The 20,331-nt window shown below is 45.0% G+C and overlaps 1 protein-coding gene across 1 annotated transcript; it reads right to left on the bottom strand.

The window, feature by feature from the left end:
* Nucleotides 1–2,128: 2,128 nt before the first annotated feature.
* On the bottom strand, nucleotides 2,129–19,460 carry LOC106546622 (transcription factor 15-like). The gene is made up of 2 exons (XM_087720886.1): nucleotides 18,987–19,460; nucleotides 2,129–2,631 (listed from the first exon to the last, which is right to left on the bottom strand). Exons 1-2 carry the CDS (start codon nucleotides 19,458–19,460, stop codon nucleotides 2,554–2,556), a joined length of 552 nt encoding a protein of 183 aa, XP_087577012.1. The 3' UTR covers nucleotides 2,129–2,553.
* Nucleotides 19,461–20,331: the final 871 nt, after the last annotated feature.

Consider the following 20,331-nt stretch of genomic DNA (forward strand, 5'->3'; position numbering starts at 1 on the left):
GACTCTAGAAAGAGTGCAGAGAAGAGCAAGAAAGAGGATGAGGGGACTGGAAACTAAAACATATGAAGAACGGTTGCAGGAACTGGGTAGGTCTAGTTTAATGAAAAGAAGGACCAGGGGAGACATGATGGGAGTCTTCCAATATCTCAGGGGTTGCCACAAAGAAGAGGGAGTCAAACTATTCTCCAATGTTGAAAATGTGAAATGTTTACTAGATAAAATTAAACCTGAGGGTATATCTTATTGACCGTAAGATAGAATAATAGATGGAAATGATACGTTAAATTTGATTTTAACTCAGAGGGGCAAATAATGATATTGTTTATATCAGGGGTGTCCAAACATGGGAACTTTAAAAGTTCCCAAGTTTAGATACCCCTGGTTTATATAGTAAGAAGAAATTAAAATCAAGCTGGAAAATATGGAAAGAAGAAATGTGAAATGAAAATATGATGTAAAATGAACTATGTGTAACAGACGATTATAACAGAAGAAGCAATTTAGAACTGAGGAGAAATTTCCTGACATTGAGAACAATTAATCAGTGGAACAGAAGTTGCCTCCAGAAGTTGTGAATGCTCCAACACTGGAAGTCTTTAAAAAGATGCTGGATAGCCATTTGTCTGAAACGGTATAGGGTTTCCTGCCTAAGCAGGGGGTTGGACTAGAAGACCTCCAAGGTCCCTTCCAACTCTGCTATTGTATTGTATTGTATAAGATGTAAAGGGGAGGAAACCCGAACAATGCTCTGTTTATAAAAGAAGGTGAAATACGTAATAAAAAATAAAAAAACTTTGTTTCAAAATACTAATAATACTAATAATACTAATAATACTAATAATACTAATAGTAATACTAATAGTAATACTAATAGTAATACTAATAGTAATACTAATAGTAATACTAATAGTAATACTAATACTAATAATACTAATAATACTAATAATACTAATACTAATAATACTAGTACTAGTACTAATAGTAGTAATACTACTACTAATAATAATAATAATACTAATAGTAATACTAATAATACTAGTACTACTAGTACTACTAGTACTACTAGTACTAGTACTACTAATAGTAATGCTACTAATAATACTACTAATAATGCTAATAGTAATACTAATAGTAATACTAATAGTAATACTAATACTACTAATACTACTAATAATACTAGTACTACTAGTACTAGTACTACTAATAGTAATACTACTAATACTACTAATAATACTACTAATAATAATAATACTAATAGTAATACTAATAGTAATACTACTAATAATAATACTAATAATAATACTAATAATAATAATAATAATAATAATAATAATAATAATTATGGGGCCCAACTAGTAACCAATGCCAAATCCGGCGAAACAACTGGCCGCTGTGATACAATTGTATAATAATAATACCTCCTCCAAAATAAGGCCAAGCGCTTATTTTGGGGGTCAAAAGAAAATAAGACCCTGTCTTATCTTGGGGGAAACACAGTATTAACTTTAAAAACTGCAGCGATTCACTTAACAATGCTGGCAAGAAAGATTGTAAAATGTGGGCAAAGCTCCCTTAACAACTGTCTCGCTTAGCGACAGAAATCTTGGGCATCCGTGTTGGTTATAAGTCGAGGACTACTTGTGTAAAAACGGCCCATCTGTTTCTCCCCTTTTCCTCCTAAATACCAAGCCGGCCTACTCTCTTATCTCCCGCCTGGAGTGTTTCCCCATGTAAGGAGGATGTGGGCTTGCATTATCTAGCTGGAGACACACCAAGAAACAAAGAAAGGGAAGTGATGAAGAATTGCACAGGGATAAGGAAGGGGGGGAAAAAAACAGATCTTTTATTTTTAAGCTCGCAGAATAAGGAAATAACATTTCAACGGTGACCTCATAGGCCGGGCGAGAGAGAGGCCACAATCGTCTTGCAACTGTCCTCCTTTTTTCCCAGCTCTTCCGACTCCACATCCAGAGGGAATATGGATACCAGCTTCCCCCGACAAACAACGCCTGATTCCGAAAAGCAGAAGCTTCCGGGAGAAATCCAGGCGCATTTGGAGCAAGACGCGCTCGGATCTCCCGCCATCCCGGATCCACGCGGCTGTCCTACAAAAAAACCTCCAAAAAAATCCCTCACTCAGCCGCTGGAAAATTGGGAAAATAGTTCTGGAGAAGGTTGCAGAAGTCACGTCTGGAGCTGAAGTCTCAAGACTTGGCCTTTCAAAGAGAGATTGGAGACACACACACCCCAAAAAATCCGGCAGGGCTGGCCTTCTCCCCGTCCTTGGTCTTCGGGCTCTAGCCACGCTCCCCGGAAAAGGCGAGTGGCTCTCTTGAGATCCAACCAAAATCCATGGCTGGGCTGCGTGGTACCTCCAGGGCAGTTGCAACTCATAGCATCTTTCATCCTCCAAGTCCGGACCACCAAGCCCCTCTTTGTACCCGTCTGCGTCATCATATTCCATGACCGTCAACCGTCCCACTCAAGGAAGACAAAACCCAAGTCGCGGATCTCCCTTTGGCTGGCCTTCTCCGACAGACAGCGGCCCTGGGCTCACCGCCGTAGCATCTTCACCTGGTTCCCGCCTCTGGCCTTCAGGCAGCTGCTCCCAGCCAGCTCCCTCCGACTTCCCTGCAGAGAAAGGGGAGAGGGAGGAAAAATGGTTGAGTAGCCTCTTCCACAGAGTCAGCCTGCCAGGAGGTTCCTACACCGTCCTCTGGGCTCCAGACTGGGGGTGGGGAGGGAATCCAACCTTCTATTAATCTCACCGACAAATTGGCTTATTTTAAATGTATTGGTTTTCAGTAAACAAAGGGGTAATTTGGTTGGTCGTAAAAGGAACTTCTATATAAATGATATGGATCGACAGAAATAGAGAAATAGAGACACACAGAGAGATAAAGGTAGAGGGAGAGAGAGAGGGAGAGATGATAGATAGGTAGATAGGTAGATAGATAGAGATAGACAGACAGACAGTTATAAGATATAGATAGAAAGATAGACAGATAGACAGACAGACAGACAAATAGATAGATGATAGAGATAGATAGATAGATAGATAGATAGATAGATAGATAGATAGATAGATAGATAGATAGAAAGAAAGATAGATAGATAGATAGATAGACAGATATGATATAGACAGAGACAGACAGATAAGATATAGATAGATAAATGATAGATGATAGATGATAGATGATAGATAGATAGATAGATAGATAGATAGATAGATAGATAGATAGATGATAGATAGATATGATATAAGATATAAGATAGATAGATAGATAGATAGATAGATAGATAGATAGATGGATGGATGGATGGATGGATGGATGGATGGATGGATGGATGGATGGATGGATGGATGATAGATGGGTGGCTGGCTGGCTGGCTGGCCGGCCGGCCGGCTGGCTGACTGGCTGGCTGGATGGGACAGAGAAGGATGTAGACAGAAAAAGAAGAGATAGAGAGATAAAGGTAGAGGGATGGAGATAAATAGAGAGAGTATAGAGAGAGACGGTGTAAGTGGGGAGACGATGGATGGATGGGACAGAGAGGGATGTAGAGAAAAAGAAGAGAGAGAGAGACAGAGAGATATGAGACAGAGAGATGGGGATAAATAGAGAGAGAGAGAGTAGGTGGAGTGAGAAACAGTGGATGAATGAATGGACAGGTGGATGGGACAGAGAGGGAAGTAGAGACAAAAAGAAGAGAGAGAGAGATGGGAAGAGACAGAGAGACAAAGAGAATGGATAGAGAAAGACAGAGAGAGCTCAAAACAGAGAGATGGAGATACTATAAATAGAGGATAGAGAGAGACAGACAGAAGAGAGTAGGTAGAGTGAGAGACGATGGATGGATGGATGGATGGATGGCTGGATGGACGGACGGACGGACGGAGAGACCAACAAATCTACCTAAACCCCCAGGAGTTGAGTGGAACATCATGGAAACTTCATCTTATCTGGTTTGAGAGCATATACCAACCAGGAATGGGGGATATTTGAGGAGGAAGATGGGCGGATGGCAGTTTTGCTAACCCTCACCTGCCATCCTGGGTCCATCCTGGGTGAGGAGGGGGATAACCAACCCTTATTTTCCTACAGCAATGCTCCTCAACCTGATGGACTTAGTTCAACAGGTTGAGAAACACTGTTTTGTGGAAACAAAATGGGCCAATTCACACACCCTGTTCACCCTAGAATTAACAAATTAGAATCCCAACCTAATCATAAATAAAGGGATGAACTAGAAGTTTCCCACCTTAAACCCCTGTATAAAACCCGGCCCATCTGGGCCATAGATTTTGGCAAGGAAGGCTTGCTTATTGATTGATTGATTGATTGATTGATTGATTGATTGATTGATTGATTTGTTGAATTTATATTGCCGCCTATTCATCCGTGGCGACTCAAGGCGATTGAAAAAAATAAAAGACCCCATTGAAAACAATAAAAACTAAACAGAAAGAACCCAAATAAATTAATATAGTGCCACTATATGGGGTGGCTATTCCTTACCAGCCAAGGTGGCGCAGTGGTTAAATGCAGCACTGCAGGCTACTGCTAGATCAGCAGGTCAGCGGTTCAAATCTCACTGGCTCAGGGTTGACTCAGCCTTCCATCCTTCCGAGGTGGGTAAAATGAGGACCCAGATTGTTGGGGGCAATATGCTGACTCTCTGTAAACCGCTTAGAGAGGGCTGAAAGCCCTATGAAGCGGTATATAAGTCTACTGCTATTGCTATTGCTATTGCTATTACATTCTTCTCTTTGCATGTTTTGGATATAGTTTTGTCACCCAGCTTTTGCTACGGCCATAAATAAAAGCTGATATTTTTTGCAAGCCTCGTCTCCCGTCTCCACTCTCTTTGGCATCTCAGTGGCTGCGGGAAACGGCCGGAACCTTACACCACAATTAACCAAACTATGCTTATAGCAGAATTTGCATGGACTTCAACTCCCAGAATCCCCCAGTGCTTGGAAGCAAAGCCAGTATATTTTAGGCTGCGTTCAGAAAATGTGCTTACAGGTACAGGTATGACAATCACTGAGTAATTTATACAATACAATACAATAGCAGAGTTGGAAGGGACCTTGGAGGTCTTCTAGTCCAACCCCCTGCCTAGGCAGGAAACCCTATTTTACCAGAAAACTATAGTAAAGAAAATGTATATTTGATTATCCATGTGATAAAAGCAGCTAGGATTGTATTTGCACAAAATTGGAAAACGTGAAGAGATCCCTACAGAGGAGAATGTGATTTAGGAAAATACTAGAATGTGCAGAAATGAACAGATTGACACTGGCTATCAAAGAGAAAGAACAAACGGATTATTATATACAATTTGGGAATCGTTTTACCGATGGTTAGAGAATAGACATAAGAATTAGCAGTAAAAGAAGTTGTGTAAAATATAGAAAATGTATTCATAGTTAATACAATCAAGGGAGTTAAAGAAATCACGATAAGGATTGTTACAGCATCAGGCATTTTAAGGTGTTGGAAATCAAGCTAAGAATAGATTAAATAATGAATACGGTTGTAAGTTTTAATTGTCGGCACAAAACATTTGTGCCCAGACGACGCACTATTTAAATGGATTGCTTAGATCAAAATAAGAAGCCAAGGTGGCGCAGTGGTTAAATGCAGCACTGCAGGCTACTTCAGCTGACTGCAGTTCTGCAGTTCGGCTGTTCAAATCTCACCGGCTCAGGGTTGACTCAGCCTTCCATCCTTCCGAGGTGGGTAAAATGAGGACCCTGATTGTTGTTGGGGGCAATATGCTGACTCTGTAAACCGCTTAGAGAGGGCTGAAAGCCCTATGAAGCGGTATATAAGTCTAACTGCTATTGCTAACTGCTATTGCTAAAATAAAACAAAATAAAAATTGTTTTTTTAAAAAAAAGAAGGGAGGAGAAACGAAACGTTTTCAAGGAAAAACAAAAGTCCAAGTTGCCTTTTGAAAAAAAAATAAAACTAAAAAAAAAACACCTTTTGGGACAAGAAAGATCTGGAATGATTGAAAACCTCCAAACGAACCTACGTGTGAATGGATATTTTGGCATCCTGGCTCTGAACTCTGGAAAAGGGCTTGAGGCCAAAGAGGAAACCTAAGAAATCAAGTAACAATAACAGAGTTGGAAGAGGCACCTTGGAGGTCATCTAGTCCAACCCCCCCTATTGCTCACACAGGAGGCCTGCACTAGGGATTCGAACCGCCGAACTGCCGACTGGCGTGGTTAGTGTCTTAGCCACTGAGCCACCCGGTCAGGTTAAATTCGGAGGCTCGGCCTTTCCTGGGTCCAGAGGATGAGCTTGCCAAAGGTTGCCATAGCAACGGCGGTGATGCCGGTTGGAATCCACAACAGCCTGGGATCCCAGCTGCTTCCCATGCTGAGATCCAATGGCTTTCTGGGGCATTTGGGGGGGGGGGGTTAAGAGAGGGAGCCAATTTGCAAAGCTCCGCCCCCACTTGTTTTTTTTCAACCGAGCACAGCTGGAAAAACACCACTGCAAATGCCATTGCGGTTATGTGAAAGTCTGCCTTGGGCCCAAGCGTCCCTGCATAAAAATAGCCTCCTTCGGAGCTCTCCTTTCCCAACCTTGGCCAAAGACAGGCGGACTTCAACTCCCAGAATTCCCCAGCCAGCGTGGATTTGATGGAAAGGGTTGGAGTGAGGGGCTGAAGGGATTTCTGCAATAACGAAGTGATGAGTTTGTTTATAGCTGTTGAAAACAAGGCTGGAACTTCCTTCCTTGCTTCTTTCTTTCCTCCCGTCTTTCCTCCCTTCCTCCCTTATCAAATTTCCCCCCTGCCTAATTATCTATCCTTCTCGCCCTCCCTTTCTTTTCTTCCTCCCTTCCTTCCTTTCTTTTAATACCCTCCTCCCTCTTTACTTTTCTTCCTTCCTCCCTTCACATCAAAATTCTTCCCCCTCTAACTATCTATCCTTCTTTCTTTTCTTCCTCCCTTCCACCTCCCTTTTTCCTTTCTTCCTCCCTTCCTTCCTTTCTTTTAATACCCTCCTCCCTCTTTACTTTTCTTCCTTCCTCCCTTCACATCAAAATTCTTCCCTCTCTAACTATCTATCCTTCTTTCTTTTCTTCCTCCCTTCCACCTCCCTTTTTCCTTTCTTCCTCCCGCCCTTCCTTTCTTTTAATACTTTCCTCCCTCTTTACTTTTCTTCCTTCCTCCCTTCACATCAAAATTCCTCCCTCCCTAATATTCTATCATTCTTTCTTTTCTTCCTCCCTTCCACCTCCCCTTTTCCTCCCTCCCTCCTTTCCTTCCTTCCTCCCTCCCTTCCTTATTTACTTCCTTCCTCCTTTCACATCACAATTCCCCACTCCCACCCTCACTTCCTTTCTTTTCTTTCCTTCTTTCCTCCCTCCCTCCCTTTCTTTTCCTTCCTTCCTCCTTCCTCCCGTACCTTCCAGCCTTATTTGGCTGGGCTCTCTGAGAATTAAGGAGTACTTGAACAATTTAAATGAGTATTTGGGCTGGTACTTGTTCATCACTTCCCTATTCAATTTTATTTACTTTTATGTAAATAGAGTAGAGTAGAGTAGAGAAGGGTAGGGTAGGATAGGAATCCAATGGAATGGAATGGAATGGAATGGAATGGAATGGAATGGAATGGAATAGAATAGAATAGAATAGAGAATGGAATGGAATAAGAATAGAATAGGGAATAGCAATAACAATAGCAATAGAGGTAGGGTAGAGTAGGGTAGGATAGGATAGGAATCCAATGGAATGGAATGGAATAGAATAGAGAATAGAGAATAGTAATAACAATAGCAGTAGAGTAGAGTAGAGTAGAGTAGAGTAGAGTAGAGTAGAGTAGAGTAGAGTAGAATGGGGAATAGCAATAACAATAGCAATAGAAGTAGGGTAGGGTAGGGTAGGATAGGAATCCAATGGAATGGAATGGATTAGAATAGAGAATAGAGAATAGAGAATAGAGAATAGAGAATAGAGAATAGAGAATAGAGAATAGAGAATAGAGAATAGAGAATAGAGAATAGAGAATAGAGAATAGAGAATAGAGAATAGAGAATAGAGAATAGAAGTAGAGTAGAGTAGAGTAGAGTAGAGTAGAGTAGAGTAGAGTAGAGTAGAGTAGAGTAGAGTAGAGTAGAGTAGAGTAGAGTAGAGTAGAGTAGAATCAAAAGGAACTTTGGAGGTCCTCTAATCCAACCCCCAGCTCAGGTAGAAAACCCTATGCCACCAATCCTGTAGCAGCCCCTCAAATATTGGAAGACTGCTATCATGTCTCCCCAGGTCCTTCTCTTTCTCAGACTAGACATAGCCAATTGTTCTGACCTAGGCTTCCCCAAAAAACACGAAGCAGATTCCTGGTCCCCTTTTAGTAAACGAATGTGTATTCCTCTCATTCGCATTCCGCCAAGGCCTGGCAAACAGTCTTCCAAAGGTGTATTTATGACCACAGACCTTATCTAGCTTGGAAAGCTGCCATGTCAATAGTTTCCAAACATGGTGCTGTGCGAGGAAAGACTGGGCACAGAGTCTCTGAGATTCACGGACAGATCTTCACACTCCTGAAACGAATCTGTGGCCTTGTTCTTTAGCTGTTTCCTTTGTCTGGCAGCTGTGCGCATGTGCACACTGGGAACAGGCTCCAGCTGTTATTCTGCCTCACTAATGTCCAACTCCAAAGGTACCTGATCATTACCGGACGGTCCTGTCCCCCTCTCTGCCTCCGACGCAGAGCCCTCCTCCGAGCCTTCCCCAGACTCCAGGACTGGCCCAGGTTCCTCCCCAACCTTCTCACTGTCTGAATCAGCTGCCAGTTTTAGCCTCCAGCCCCCTAATCATCATCTTGTGTGAGAGCTTCATCACTGGAAGCTTTCAGGAAGAGATTGGATGCCATCTGTTAATCTGAATCTATTTAAGAAAATCAAAGCAGGCCTGCAGGCTCAAACATACGAAGAACGGTTGCAGGAACTGGGCCTGGCTAGTCCAGTGAAGAGAAGGACCAGGGGAGAAAGGGGGGGATCTTCCAATATTTCAGGGGCTGCCACAGAGAGGAGGGGGGGTCAAGATATTCTCCAAAGCACCCGAAGGCCAGACAGGGAATAATGGATGGAAACTGACCAAGGAGAGATTCGGCCTAGAAATAAACAGGAATTTCCTGACAGTGAGAATAATCAACCCATGGAACGGAAGTTGCCTTTGGAAGTTGTGGGGGCTTCATCACTGGAGGCTTTCAAGAACAAACTGGACTGGCATCTGTCAGAAATGGTGTAGGGTCTCTTGTGTGGGCTAGGGGTTGGACTAGATGACCTACAGGGTCCCTTCCAACTCTGCTAATCTGAATCTATTTAAGAAAATCAAAGCAGGCCTGGAGGCTCAAACATACGATGAACGGTTGCAGGAACTGGGCATGGCGAATCTAGTGAAGAGAAGGACCAGGGGAGACAGGATAGCAGCCTTCCAATATTTGAGGGGCTGCCACAGAGAGGAGGGGGCCAAGCTATTTTCAAAAACACCTGAAGGCCAGACCAGGAATAATGGATGGAAACTGATCACGGAGAGATTCAACCTGGAAATAAGGAGGAATTTCCTGACAGTGAGAACCATCAACCGATGGAACAGAAGTTGCCTTCGGAAGTTGTGGGAGCTTCATCCCTGGAGGCTTTCAAGAAGAGACTGGACTGCCATCTGTCAGAAAGGGTGCAGGGTCTCCTGCTTGGGCAGGGGGTTGGACTAGATGACCTACAAGGTCCCTTCCAACTCTGTTAATCTATCTGTCTCTGATGTTGGGGAAGATGGAAGGCAAAAGGAGAGGAGGGGACGGCAAAGGGTGAGATAGGGTCTTCCATGCATGAATGGGAATTTGGGACAACTCGGGGTGACAGTGGAAGACGGGGGGCGGGGGGGCTTGGCAGACCATGGACAACAGGGTTGCAAAAATCAGACACAACTTCTCAACCAAAGAACAAAAAGCTGAATCTATATGAGTTCAATCACCGATATACAGGCTACATATATCAAGGAGAGACTAATCAAGGAGAGAAGCAACTTAGAACGGAGGAGAAATTTTCTGACAGTGAGGACAATGAATCAGTGGGGCAGAATTTGCCTCCAGAAGTTGTGAATGCTCCAACACTGGAAGTCTTTAAGAAGATGTTGGATAGCCATTTGTTTGGAACGGTATAGGGTTTCCTGCCTAGGCAGGGGGTTGGACTAGAAGACCTCCAAGGTGCCTTCCAACTCTGCTATTGTATTGTATTTATCAACTATCTCTATCCATCTAGAGATGGATATTAAAAGAAGGACCAGGGGAGACATGATAGCAGTCTTCCAATATCTCAGGGGTTGCCCCAAAGGAGAGGGAGTTAACCTATTCTCCAAAGCACCTGAGGGCAGAACAAGAAGCATTGGGTGGAAACTAATCAAGGAGGGAAGCAAATTAGAACTAAGGAGGAATTTCCTGACAGTGAGAACCATTAATCAGTGGAACAGAAGTTGCCTCCAGAAGTTGTGAATGCCCCAACACTGGAAGTCTTTAAGAAGAGATTGGATAGCCATTTGTCTGAAACAGTATAAGGTTTCCGGCCTAGTCAGGGGGTTGGACTAGAAGACCTCCAAGGTCCCTTCCAACTCTGCTATTCTATTCTTTTCTATTCTACTCCATTCCCTTCAATTTTTTTCTATTCTATTCTATTTTTCTCTGGATCTGACTTTGCCATGGGTTTACTGTTCATTATTTTTGTGCAGGTAGTCCTCGGACTCCCAACAGTTCATATAGTGACGGTTCAAAGTTACGACGGCACTGACGATGGCGACTTCTGACTGCTTCCTGTGATTTCTGAGTGGTCTCCCATCCAAGTATCCCACCTCAACCCTTTTTTAAAAAAAGACTTAGCCTCATATTTTAACTACTATTCTGTGAGGTCCAACATCATAAAGGCAGCATTTATGATGGACTTACAGCAGTTCATTTAGGGACGGTTCATAGTTACGACACCACTGGGGGGGGATGACCGTTATTTACACTTACGACCATGGCAGCCTCCCCAGGGTCATGTGATCTACGATTCGGCGGCTTGGCAACGGACTTATATTTATGACAGTCACAGTGTTCAGGACTCATTTTGCGACCTCCTGGCCGGCAGAGTCCAGCCAGATTCACTGAACAACGGTGCTACTAATTTAACAACGGCAGGGATTCTCTTAACCATTAGGGCGAGATAAGTTGTAAAATAGGACAAATTCACTTAGCAAATTTTTCACTTAACCTTGTACATTTTGGGCTTAATTGCGGTTCTAAGTTGAGGATCACCTAAACCTGGGATTTTAATCCTAAGCGCCATAAATCTGTGGAAAATATAGTAAAGGTCCCCCTTGCGCAGATGTGCTAGTCATTCCCGACTCTAGGGGGCGGTGCTCATCTCCGTTTCAAAGCCGAAGAGCCAGCGCTGTCCGAAGACGTCTCCGTGGTCATGTGGCCGGCATGACTCAATGCCAAAGGTGCACGGAACGCTGTTCCCTTCCCACCAAAGGTGGTTCCTATTTTTCTATTTGCATTTTTTAACATGCTTTCGAATTGCTAGGTTGGCAGAAGCTGGGACAAGTCACGGGAGCTCACTCTGTTAGGCGGCGCTAGGGATTCGAACCGCCGAACTCCCGACCTTTCTGATCGACAAGCTCAGTGTCTTAGCCGCTGAGCCACCATGTGATAGATAGATAGATAGATAGATAGATAGATAGATAGATAGATAGATAGATAGATAGATAGATAGATAGATAGATAGTAGATGATAGACAGGTAGACAGATAGAGAGATAGAAGAGAGAGAGAGAGAGAGATGATAGACAGATAGATAAAATGATAGAATGATAAATAGATAGTGGCTGTTGGTTGTTTTAAATGCCCTGTACTTTTTGTTGTAGTTTTTGTGTTTCCCTTCCCCTCCTTGGGTTTGTGCGCCGCCCTGAGTCCCGCTGGGAATAGGGCGGCATATAAATAAAATGAACCTCGAACCTCGAACCTGTAGTACCCGTAACTGGGCACTCGGCAACGGGACCACAATCGCGGCCATTTTTAACGTCGCACAATCACAGGACTACATTTTTAACAACAAATTTGCCACAAAAAAAAACTGGTTGAGCTACCAACCAGCCCCAAAGGCTGTGAATCTCACCAAAGGTTAACCACATAACAATAATAATAATGATAATAACAACAACAACATAAATAAATAAATAAATAATGAGCTATAGGGCACAGCTCCCACTGCTAGGCAACCAGGGCATGGAGCTGACAAGCTACTGGAAGAAAAAGTGAAAAAGTAAAAAAACTGGACGAATGAATTTCTTCCTGTAGAACAGAAAAGATGCTGTAAAAATTCAAGAGGATTGAAGGACCAACTGCTGATTGACAAGCCTAATTCTAAAGAATTCAAAGAAAAGACGAACCAACCTGTTACAATAATTTTATTTTTTTATTACATAGATAACATCATATAACAATAGAAAAAAATAGAACCAACCTGTTCATGGCTCGGATAGACTATAAGAAAGCATTTGATTCAGTTCCGCACCAGCTGGATCAAGAAAGGCCTGAAAATCTTCGTCATCAGCAGCAACGTACAAAAATTCATGGAAACTTCAATGAACCTCTGGAAAAACGAAGCTTATCGCTAATGAAGAAGTACTGGGTGAAGTTGAATTTAAACGAGGCATTTTTCCAGGGCAATTCCCTTTCACCCCTACTTTTTATACTCTCAATGCTACCACCGACAATCATTTTGAAGAAGAAGATGAACTGTGGATACGAACTTGCAAAGAAAGGACTGAAAATTTCGCACTTGGTGTACATGGATGATTTGAAGCTGTATGGTAAAACGAAAGCTGAACTGAATGTATTAATTGAAAGCACAAAAGAATTTAGCCAAGACATTGGTATGCAGTAACAATAGCAATAGCAGTAGACTTATATACCGCTTCATAGGCCTTCAGGTCTCTCTAAGCGGTTTACAGAGAGTCAGCATATTGCCCCCAACAATCTGGGTCCTCATTTTACCCACCTCGGAAGGATGGAAGGCTGAGTCAACCCTGAGCCGGTGAGATTTGAACCGCTGACCTGCTGATCTAGCAGTAGCCTGCAGTGCTGCATTTAACCACTGCGCCACCTTGGCTCTTCGGAATTGACAAATGTGCAATAATGGCAACCAAAGCAGGCAAGGTCATAGAAGATGATGGAATTGAACTTGAGAATGAAGAAATGAGAAAGGCAGTAAAACCAGAAGAAGGCTACAAGTACTTGGGGATTTTAGAGGCCTCTGACTTAATGCATAATAAAGTCAAGCAATTAACTTCAGCCAAGTACATTCGACGAATTCGCAAGATATTAAAGCCCAAATTGAGTGGAGGAAACATCATAAAAGCCATAAATACCTGGGCTATACCTGCGATCCGATACTCTGCAGGAATAATTGACTGGACCCAGATGGAGTTGGACAATTTGGACAGAAAAACAAGGAAGCTTCTGACAATGAATCATGCTTTGCACCCTAAAAGTGATGTTGACCAAGTGATATCTACCAAGAGCAGAGGGTGGTGAGGACTCCCACAAGTAAAACAGACTGTGGAAGAAGAAAAACACAGCTTGAATGATTACATCCAGAAAAGTGAAGAGCCAATGATTACGGAAGTAAATAAAGGAAGCCTTTTAAAGACAACTAATCATTAGGAGGCGGTGAGTTCCAGTCCTGCTTTAGCCATGAAAGGTGGCTGAGTGACTTTGGACCAGTCATTCTGTCTTAATCCTACCCACCTCACAAGGTTGTGGGAAAAATGGAAAGAAAAAGGCCTGTTAGATATCTCTACTGCTTTGTATAAATAGCAAAGACAGGATACATTTAAAATAAACAAATAAACAAACCAGTTAAGGCTCTGCTCCCTCACTTGGGGTCCAGATACGAGGGGGGGGGGAATCAAGATTTTTTAAAAATATTTTCCACTTTCGGACCTTCGTTGCAAATTCTAATCTGACTTTTGAGGTAGTTAAGCTGTCAGTTTGTGGCTGAAGTAACTAAGTGAAATCACACTTTTTTCCAGTTATGATGGCTTCGTGCATCGTCCTCTGGCATTTTGAGGGGGGGGGGTCGTCTGGTTTTAGTTAACGATAATATGTACGCCTCAAAAGTTTATGCTTTCCCCCCTCTTTTTCCTTGTATACATTCAAAGAAATAAACTCCATGCCCACCGGCCAAGGTTCATTGCAAATTCCAAAGCAAACTCCCTTCGCACATTTTTCTTTCTCACCACACATCAGATTAACAACTATTGTTATTATTATTTTTTCTGGCATATCCAACCTACCTCTTCCTACACCCACATCGGATCCACCCAACCCTTCCTTAGTTTGGCATGTGGGAATGGAATTTTCATCCCAATTTCGGTCAGGGCTCTACCGACTAAAATATTTGGCAGGCGAGGTTGCATCTAAATTACTTTAGAATAGCAGAGTTGGAAGGGACCTTGGAGGTCTTCTAGTCCAACCCCCTGCCTAGGCAGGAAACCCTGTACCGTTTCAGACAAATGGCTATCCAGCATCTTCTTAAAGACTTCCAGTGTTGGGGCATTCACAACTTCTGGAGGCAACGACTGGATGAGAGCTAACAAACTGGTGCTCAACCCGGAAAAGGCCGAGTGCTGTTGTGTTTTCCTCCCAATAATTTGGCTAATGTTCCATCAATCAGGCTGGGGGGACAAAATTTATACCACTCAGACAGGGTCCGCAACTTGGGAGTCCTCCTGGACCCACAGCTGAGTTTTGACCATCATTTGTCAGCTGTGACCAGGGGGGCATTTGCTCAGGTTCGCCTGATGCGCCAGTTGCGGCCCTACCTGAACCGGGAGGCCCTCACAACAGTCACTCGAGCCCTTGTGATCTCCAGGCTGGAATACTGCAACGGGCTCTACATGGGGCTGCCCTTGAAGAGCATCCGGCGACTTCAGCTAGTCCAGAATGCGGCCGCGCGAGTGATCGTGGACGCACCACGGTTCGCCCACATAACACCGATCCTCCGTGAGCTGCGCTGGCTACCTGTTGATCTCCGGGTGCACTTCAAGGTCCTACTTACCACTCACAAAGCGCTCCATGGTAGTGGATCTGGCTATTTGAGAGACCGCCTTCTGCCAATTACCTCCCTGCGCCCCATCAGATCGCACAGGGTAGGCCTCCTCCGAATTCCATCCGCCAGTCAATGCCGACTGGCGACTACGTGGAGGAGGGCCTTCTCAGCTGCAACTCCGACCCTTTGGAACGATCTCCCCGTGGAGATCCGCACCCTCACCACCGCCCAGGCCTTCCGCACGGCCCTTAAGATCTGGCTATCCCGTCAGGCCTGGGGATAAAAAATCTTAGTTCGTCCCCTCCCGAATGATGAATGAATGTTGTGTTCTATTTTTAATATTATGTATTGTCTTTTTTTTTTTTTTTTTTTTTGGTCTTTGTACCCCCTTCCCCGTGTTTTGTAAGCCGCCCTGAGTCCCCTCAGGGAAAAGGGCGGCCTATAAATTATAATAAACATTCCAAACAAACAAACATTCCAAACTTCTGTTCCACTGATTAATGGTTCTCACTGTCAGGAAATTTCTCCTCAGTTCTAAGTTGCTTCTCTCCTTGATTAGTTTCCACCCATTGCTTCTTGTCCTGCCTTCACGTGCTTTGGAGAATAGTTTGACTCCCTCTTCTTTGTGGCAGCCTCTGAGATATTGGAAGACTGCTATCCTGTCTCCCCTGGTCCATCTTTTCATTAAACTAGACATATCCAGTTCCTGCAACCGTTCTTCATATGTTTGAGCCTCCAGTCTCCTAATGCTCTTTGTTGCTCTTCTCTGCCCTCTTTCTAGAGTCTCCACATTTTTTTTACATCGTAGCGATCAAAACTAGATGCAGTAATTCCTAATGGGGATCTAATCAAAGTTCCAGCCACACTTGTATCTACCAAAAAAGAAATATGAATTATTTTAGCAGCCACTTCTAATTTATTGTCTTTTCAGAGATTTCAGACATAACTCATGATTCACAATTGTGGGGTCTAGGAGTCACCCCAGGCCACTGTAGGCTACATGCCTAGTGAGAAAGTTGTAGGTTTCTTTTTTAAAGATTATCAATAATGCTGTTCACAGTTTGCTTGTTACAGAAAATAAGAGTTTTACCCCTCATTTGCGAGTTGCGCCCAGTGGTGGGTTTCAAAACATTTTAGAACCTCTTCTGTAGGTGTGGCCTGCTTTGTGGGCGTGGCTTGCCAGCCATGTGACTGGGTGGGCGTGGCCAACTTGTAAAATGTGGTGAAACTCACTTAACAACGCTCTTGCTTAGCAACCAAAATGGTGGCTCAGGAACTCTGGCATTTGAAGCACGCAAGTCTTAAAGCTGTCAAGTTACAAGACCCTCGCACCTCTAACCCTTTAGTAAAAATAACCCAGGGGTGTTCAAACTTGACAGCTTTAAGACTTGTGGACTTCAACTCCCAGAATTCCTCCTCCAGTCATGTTGGCTCAGAAACTCTGGCATTGAAGCACGCAAGTCTTAAAGCTGTTAAGTTACAAGACCCTTGGACCTCTAACCCTTTAGGAAAAAAAAAACCCAGGGGTGTTCAAACTTGAGAGCTTTAAGACTTGTGGACTTCAACTCCCAGAATTCCTCCTCTCACTCTTCATCTTGATGATGTGTGGATGGGCACGGTGAGGGAGCTGGAACCGGTTCTAAACGGCACTGTAGATTTGTGGAACCTCTTCTATAGAAGAGTTAGAACTGGCAAGAACCCACCCCTGCTTGCACCCCCTATTTAGTTTTAAATGCAACAATACACAAGCACACAATAGATACAAACTCAAGACAAACCGCTCCAAACTCGATTGCAGACAATACGACTTCAGCAACAGAGCGGTCCACGCCTGGAATGCTCTACCCGGCTCTGTGGTTTCTTCCCCAAACCCCCAAAGCTTTCACCTTAGACTTACTGTTGACCTCACCCCATTCCTAAGAGGTGCACATAAAGGGGGCGCGCATAAGCGCACCAGCCTGCCTCTCCTAATATTCCCTTGTATTCGTATCCATTTCATGGATTCAAAGTCATGTTTATCATGTCATGTGAGCTCCCGTCACTTGTCTCAGCTTCTGCCAACCTAGCAGTTCGAAAGCACGTAAAAAATGCAAGTAGAAAAACAGGGACCACTTTTGGTGGGAACAGCGTTCCGTGCGCCTTTGGCATTGAGTCATGCCAGCCACATGACCACGGAGACGTCTTTGGACAGCGCTGGCTCTTCGGCTTTGAAACGGAGATGAGCAGCGCCCGCTAGAGTCGGGAACGACTGGCACAGATGTGCGAGGGGAACCTGTACCTTTACCTTATTATGTGTTCTATAAGGTTATTTTACTCCATTTGGTTTGATGTTATATCTGGTTTTTTTTGCACTTTTGCAGGCTGCTCAGTGTCCATTGGAATTGGGCAGCCAACGAAGTCAAATAGATAAACAATTGAATTTTTGTACCCATGGCTGAACGACAGGAAACCGACTTTCTGTACATGGTCCAGAATCCCCCTTCCCTTTCCATTAATTCTCACTTCTGCTAGTCCGTTTTAGGATGTCCCCAAGACAGGGACAGAAGGCCAAAGAAGCAGAGGCAAAATAAGGACTTAGATTGTTTTGTTATTATGGTTAGTTACAGTTAGCCTGTTGACTGGGAAGGGAGGGAGGGAGGGAGGGAGGAGAGAAAAGGGAAGGATGGAAGATAAATAGAGAGAGAAAAAAGGGAGAGAGAGAAAAGAAAAAGAGAGAGATAATAAGAGAGAAGGAGGAAGGGAAGACAACTAGAGACAGAGAAAAGGGGGAGAGAGAAAAAACAAAAAGAGAGAAAGAGGGGGGGTGGAGAAATAGAGACAAAGAAAAAGAAAGTGTGAAAGAGAGAAAGGGAGGGAAGAAGAGAGGGAGGGAGGAACGGAGGGAGGGTGGAAGGAAGGAAAATGAGACAAGGGAAGGATAGGGGAGAAATAGAGATAGAAAAAAGGGAGAAAAAGGGAGAGTGATAGCGAAAGAAAGGAGGAGAGAGGGAAGAAACCTAGAGAGAGAGAAATAAAAAAACAAAAAGAAAGAAAGAGGAAGGGAGGATGGTGAAATAGAGACAGAGAAAAAGAAAGCGTGAAAGAGAGAAAGGGAGGGAAGAAGAGAGGGAGGGAGGGCAGAAGGAAGGAAAGGAAAATGAGACAAGGGAAGAATAGAGGAGAAATAGAAAAAGGGAGAAAAAAGTGAGAGTGACAGTGAAAGAAAGAAAGGAGGAAAGAAAACTAGAGAGAAAAAGTGGAGAAAGAAAAAGAAAAAACAAAGAGGAAGAAAGAGGAAAGGAGGGTGGAGAAACAGAGACGGAGAAAAGGAAAGGGAGGAAGAGAGGGAGGGAGGGAGGAGAGGAAGGAAGGAAGGAAAACGAGAAAAGGGAAGAATACAGAACTAGAGATAGAAAAAAAGGAGAAAAAAGTGAGAGTGACAGCGAAAGGAAGGAGGATGCAGGGAAGGAAATGAGACCGAGACAAATTGGAAAGAGAAAAAGAAAACAAAAAGAGAGAGAAAGAGGAAGGGAGGAGAAAGTGAGACAGAGAAAAATGAGAAAGAAAAAAAAGGGAGAATAGGAAAGAGAGGGAGGGAGAAGGAAGGAAGGAAGAAGAGAAGGACCAAATGCCAATCATATCGGCAACTCCTGGGTGGGGGGGCTTATTCTAAGGGCCAGGTGCAGAACTAGAACTCTAAAGACGCAGGTTCGAATCCCACCCAGCCGCCAAGCTCCTTAGGGGCAGCTGGGAGCCAGTTCCTCTCTTCCAGCCCCCCACCCCACCGCTTCGCGGGGCTGTCACTGGGGAAAACTGGAAGCAGCAGGCTACCCTTCCAGCCGCGAAAGCCAAGCGAGCCAAAAGCAGCCCCCGAGCATGCACAGAGCGCGCCACTCACCCCTTTGCGCTGGTTGCTCAGGCAGAAGGTGCAGATGGTGCGCGGGGGCGGCCCGCCCGCGCCCCCTTCGCCCTTGGCCCCGCGGAGGGCTCGGAAGCAAGGCTGCCCGTCCTGGCAGCCCTCGCCCAGCAGCAGCACGTTGGCCAGGTGCGAGATGTAGCTGGAGGCCAGGCGGAGGGTCTCGATCTTGGAGAGCTTGCGGTCCACCGGCTCGGTGGGGATGAGGGTGCGCAGGGCGGTGAAGGCCGTGTTGACGCTCTGGGTGCGGTCGCGCTCGCGGGCGTTGGCCGCCTGCCGCTGCTTCACCACCACGACCGGCCGCCCGCTCTTGCGACGGCTCTCGCAGCAGCCGTAGGAGCGATCCGAGGCGTCGCTCTCGCTCCGGGTCTCCTCCTCCTCGTCCTCCTCCGACAGCAGGCGCAGCTCCGGGTACAGCACGTGGGCGGCCACCGGGCCCAGCACGGTGAAGGCCATGGCTGGACTGAGCCCCCCGCCCCACCCCCGAAAAAGGGCGTCCGAACCGCGACAGGACGCAACAGAGAGAACCGATGCTCCGCACGCCGAGCCAGCAGTGCGGGGATCCGCGGACCTCCCTCGGTATTTATAGCAGGGGGCGGAGTCGGGAGCCCGGCCCAGAATCCCGACCGGCCAATGGGCAGCTCCGGCATCCTCCCGGCAGGCCAATAAGGAGGCGCCGATGCTGCGGTCTCGGAAATTGAAAAACCTCGCTTGCAGTTGAGTCGGAGCTGGGGCGGCGCACGTGGCGGATGACTTTGACAGGCGCGCCCGGGCGAGACGCCTCGTAGGGATACAGATGGAGAAGGTTGGAAGGGAGCTTGGAGGTCATTTAGTCCAACTTCCCCAAGCAGGAGACCCTACACCGTTTAAAACAGATGGCAGCCCAGTCTCTTCTTGAAAGCCTCCAGGGATGAAGCTCCCACAACTTCCAAAGGCAACTTCTGTTCTGTTGGTTGATTGTTCTCACCGTCAGGAAATTCCTCCTTATTTCCAGGTTGAATCTCTTCTTTATCGGTTTCCATCTGGGCTTCGGGTGCTTTGGGGAATCGTTTGACCCCCTTCCTCTCTTTGGCAGCCCCTCAAATATTGGAAGGCTGCTATCCTGTCTCCCCTGGTCCTTCTCTTCACTAGACTAGCCAGGCCCAGTTCCTACAACTGTTCATCCTGTGTTTTACCACCAGGCCTGCTTTGATCATCTTATATAGATTCAGAGTAACAGAGTGGGAAGGGACCTTGTAGGTCATCTAATCCAAACCCCCACTCAAGCAGGAGACCCTACACCATTTCTGACAGATGGCAGTCCAGTCTCTTCTTGAAAGCCTCCAGG

Source organism: Thamnophis sirtalis, unplaced genomic scaffold, assembly GCF_051295495.1.
Source record: "Thamnophis sirtalis isolate CommonGarterSnake01/CBP01778 unplaced genomic scaffold, rThaSir2_p1.2 scaffold_7, whole genome shotgun sequence".
Classification (NCBI taxonomy): Eukaryota; Metazoa; Chordata; class Lepidosauria; order Squamata; family Natricidae; genus Thamnophis; species Thamnophis sirtalis.

What these genes read in the sequence shown, in the direction of transcription:
- LOC106546622 (XM_087720886.1), bottom strand. Translation starts at nt 19,460, where the DNA reads ATGGCCTTCACCGTGCTGGGCCCGGTGGCCGCCCACGTGCTGTACCCG. An exon ending in TGAGCAACCAGCGCAAAGGG is followed by an intron (nt 2,632 to 18,986) that starts GTGAGTGGCGCG and finishes CTTTCTCTGCAG; the next exon opens with GGAAGTCGGAGGGAGCTGGC.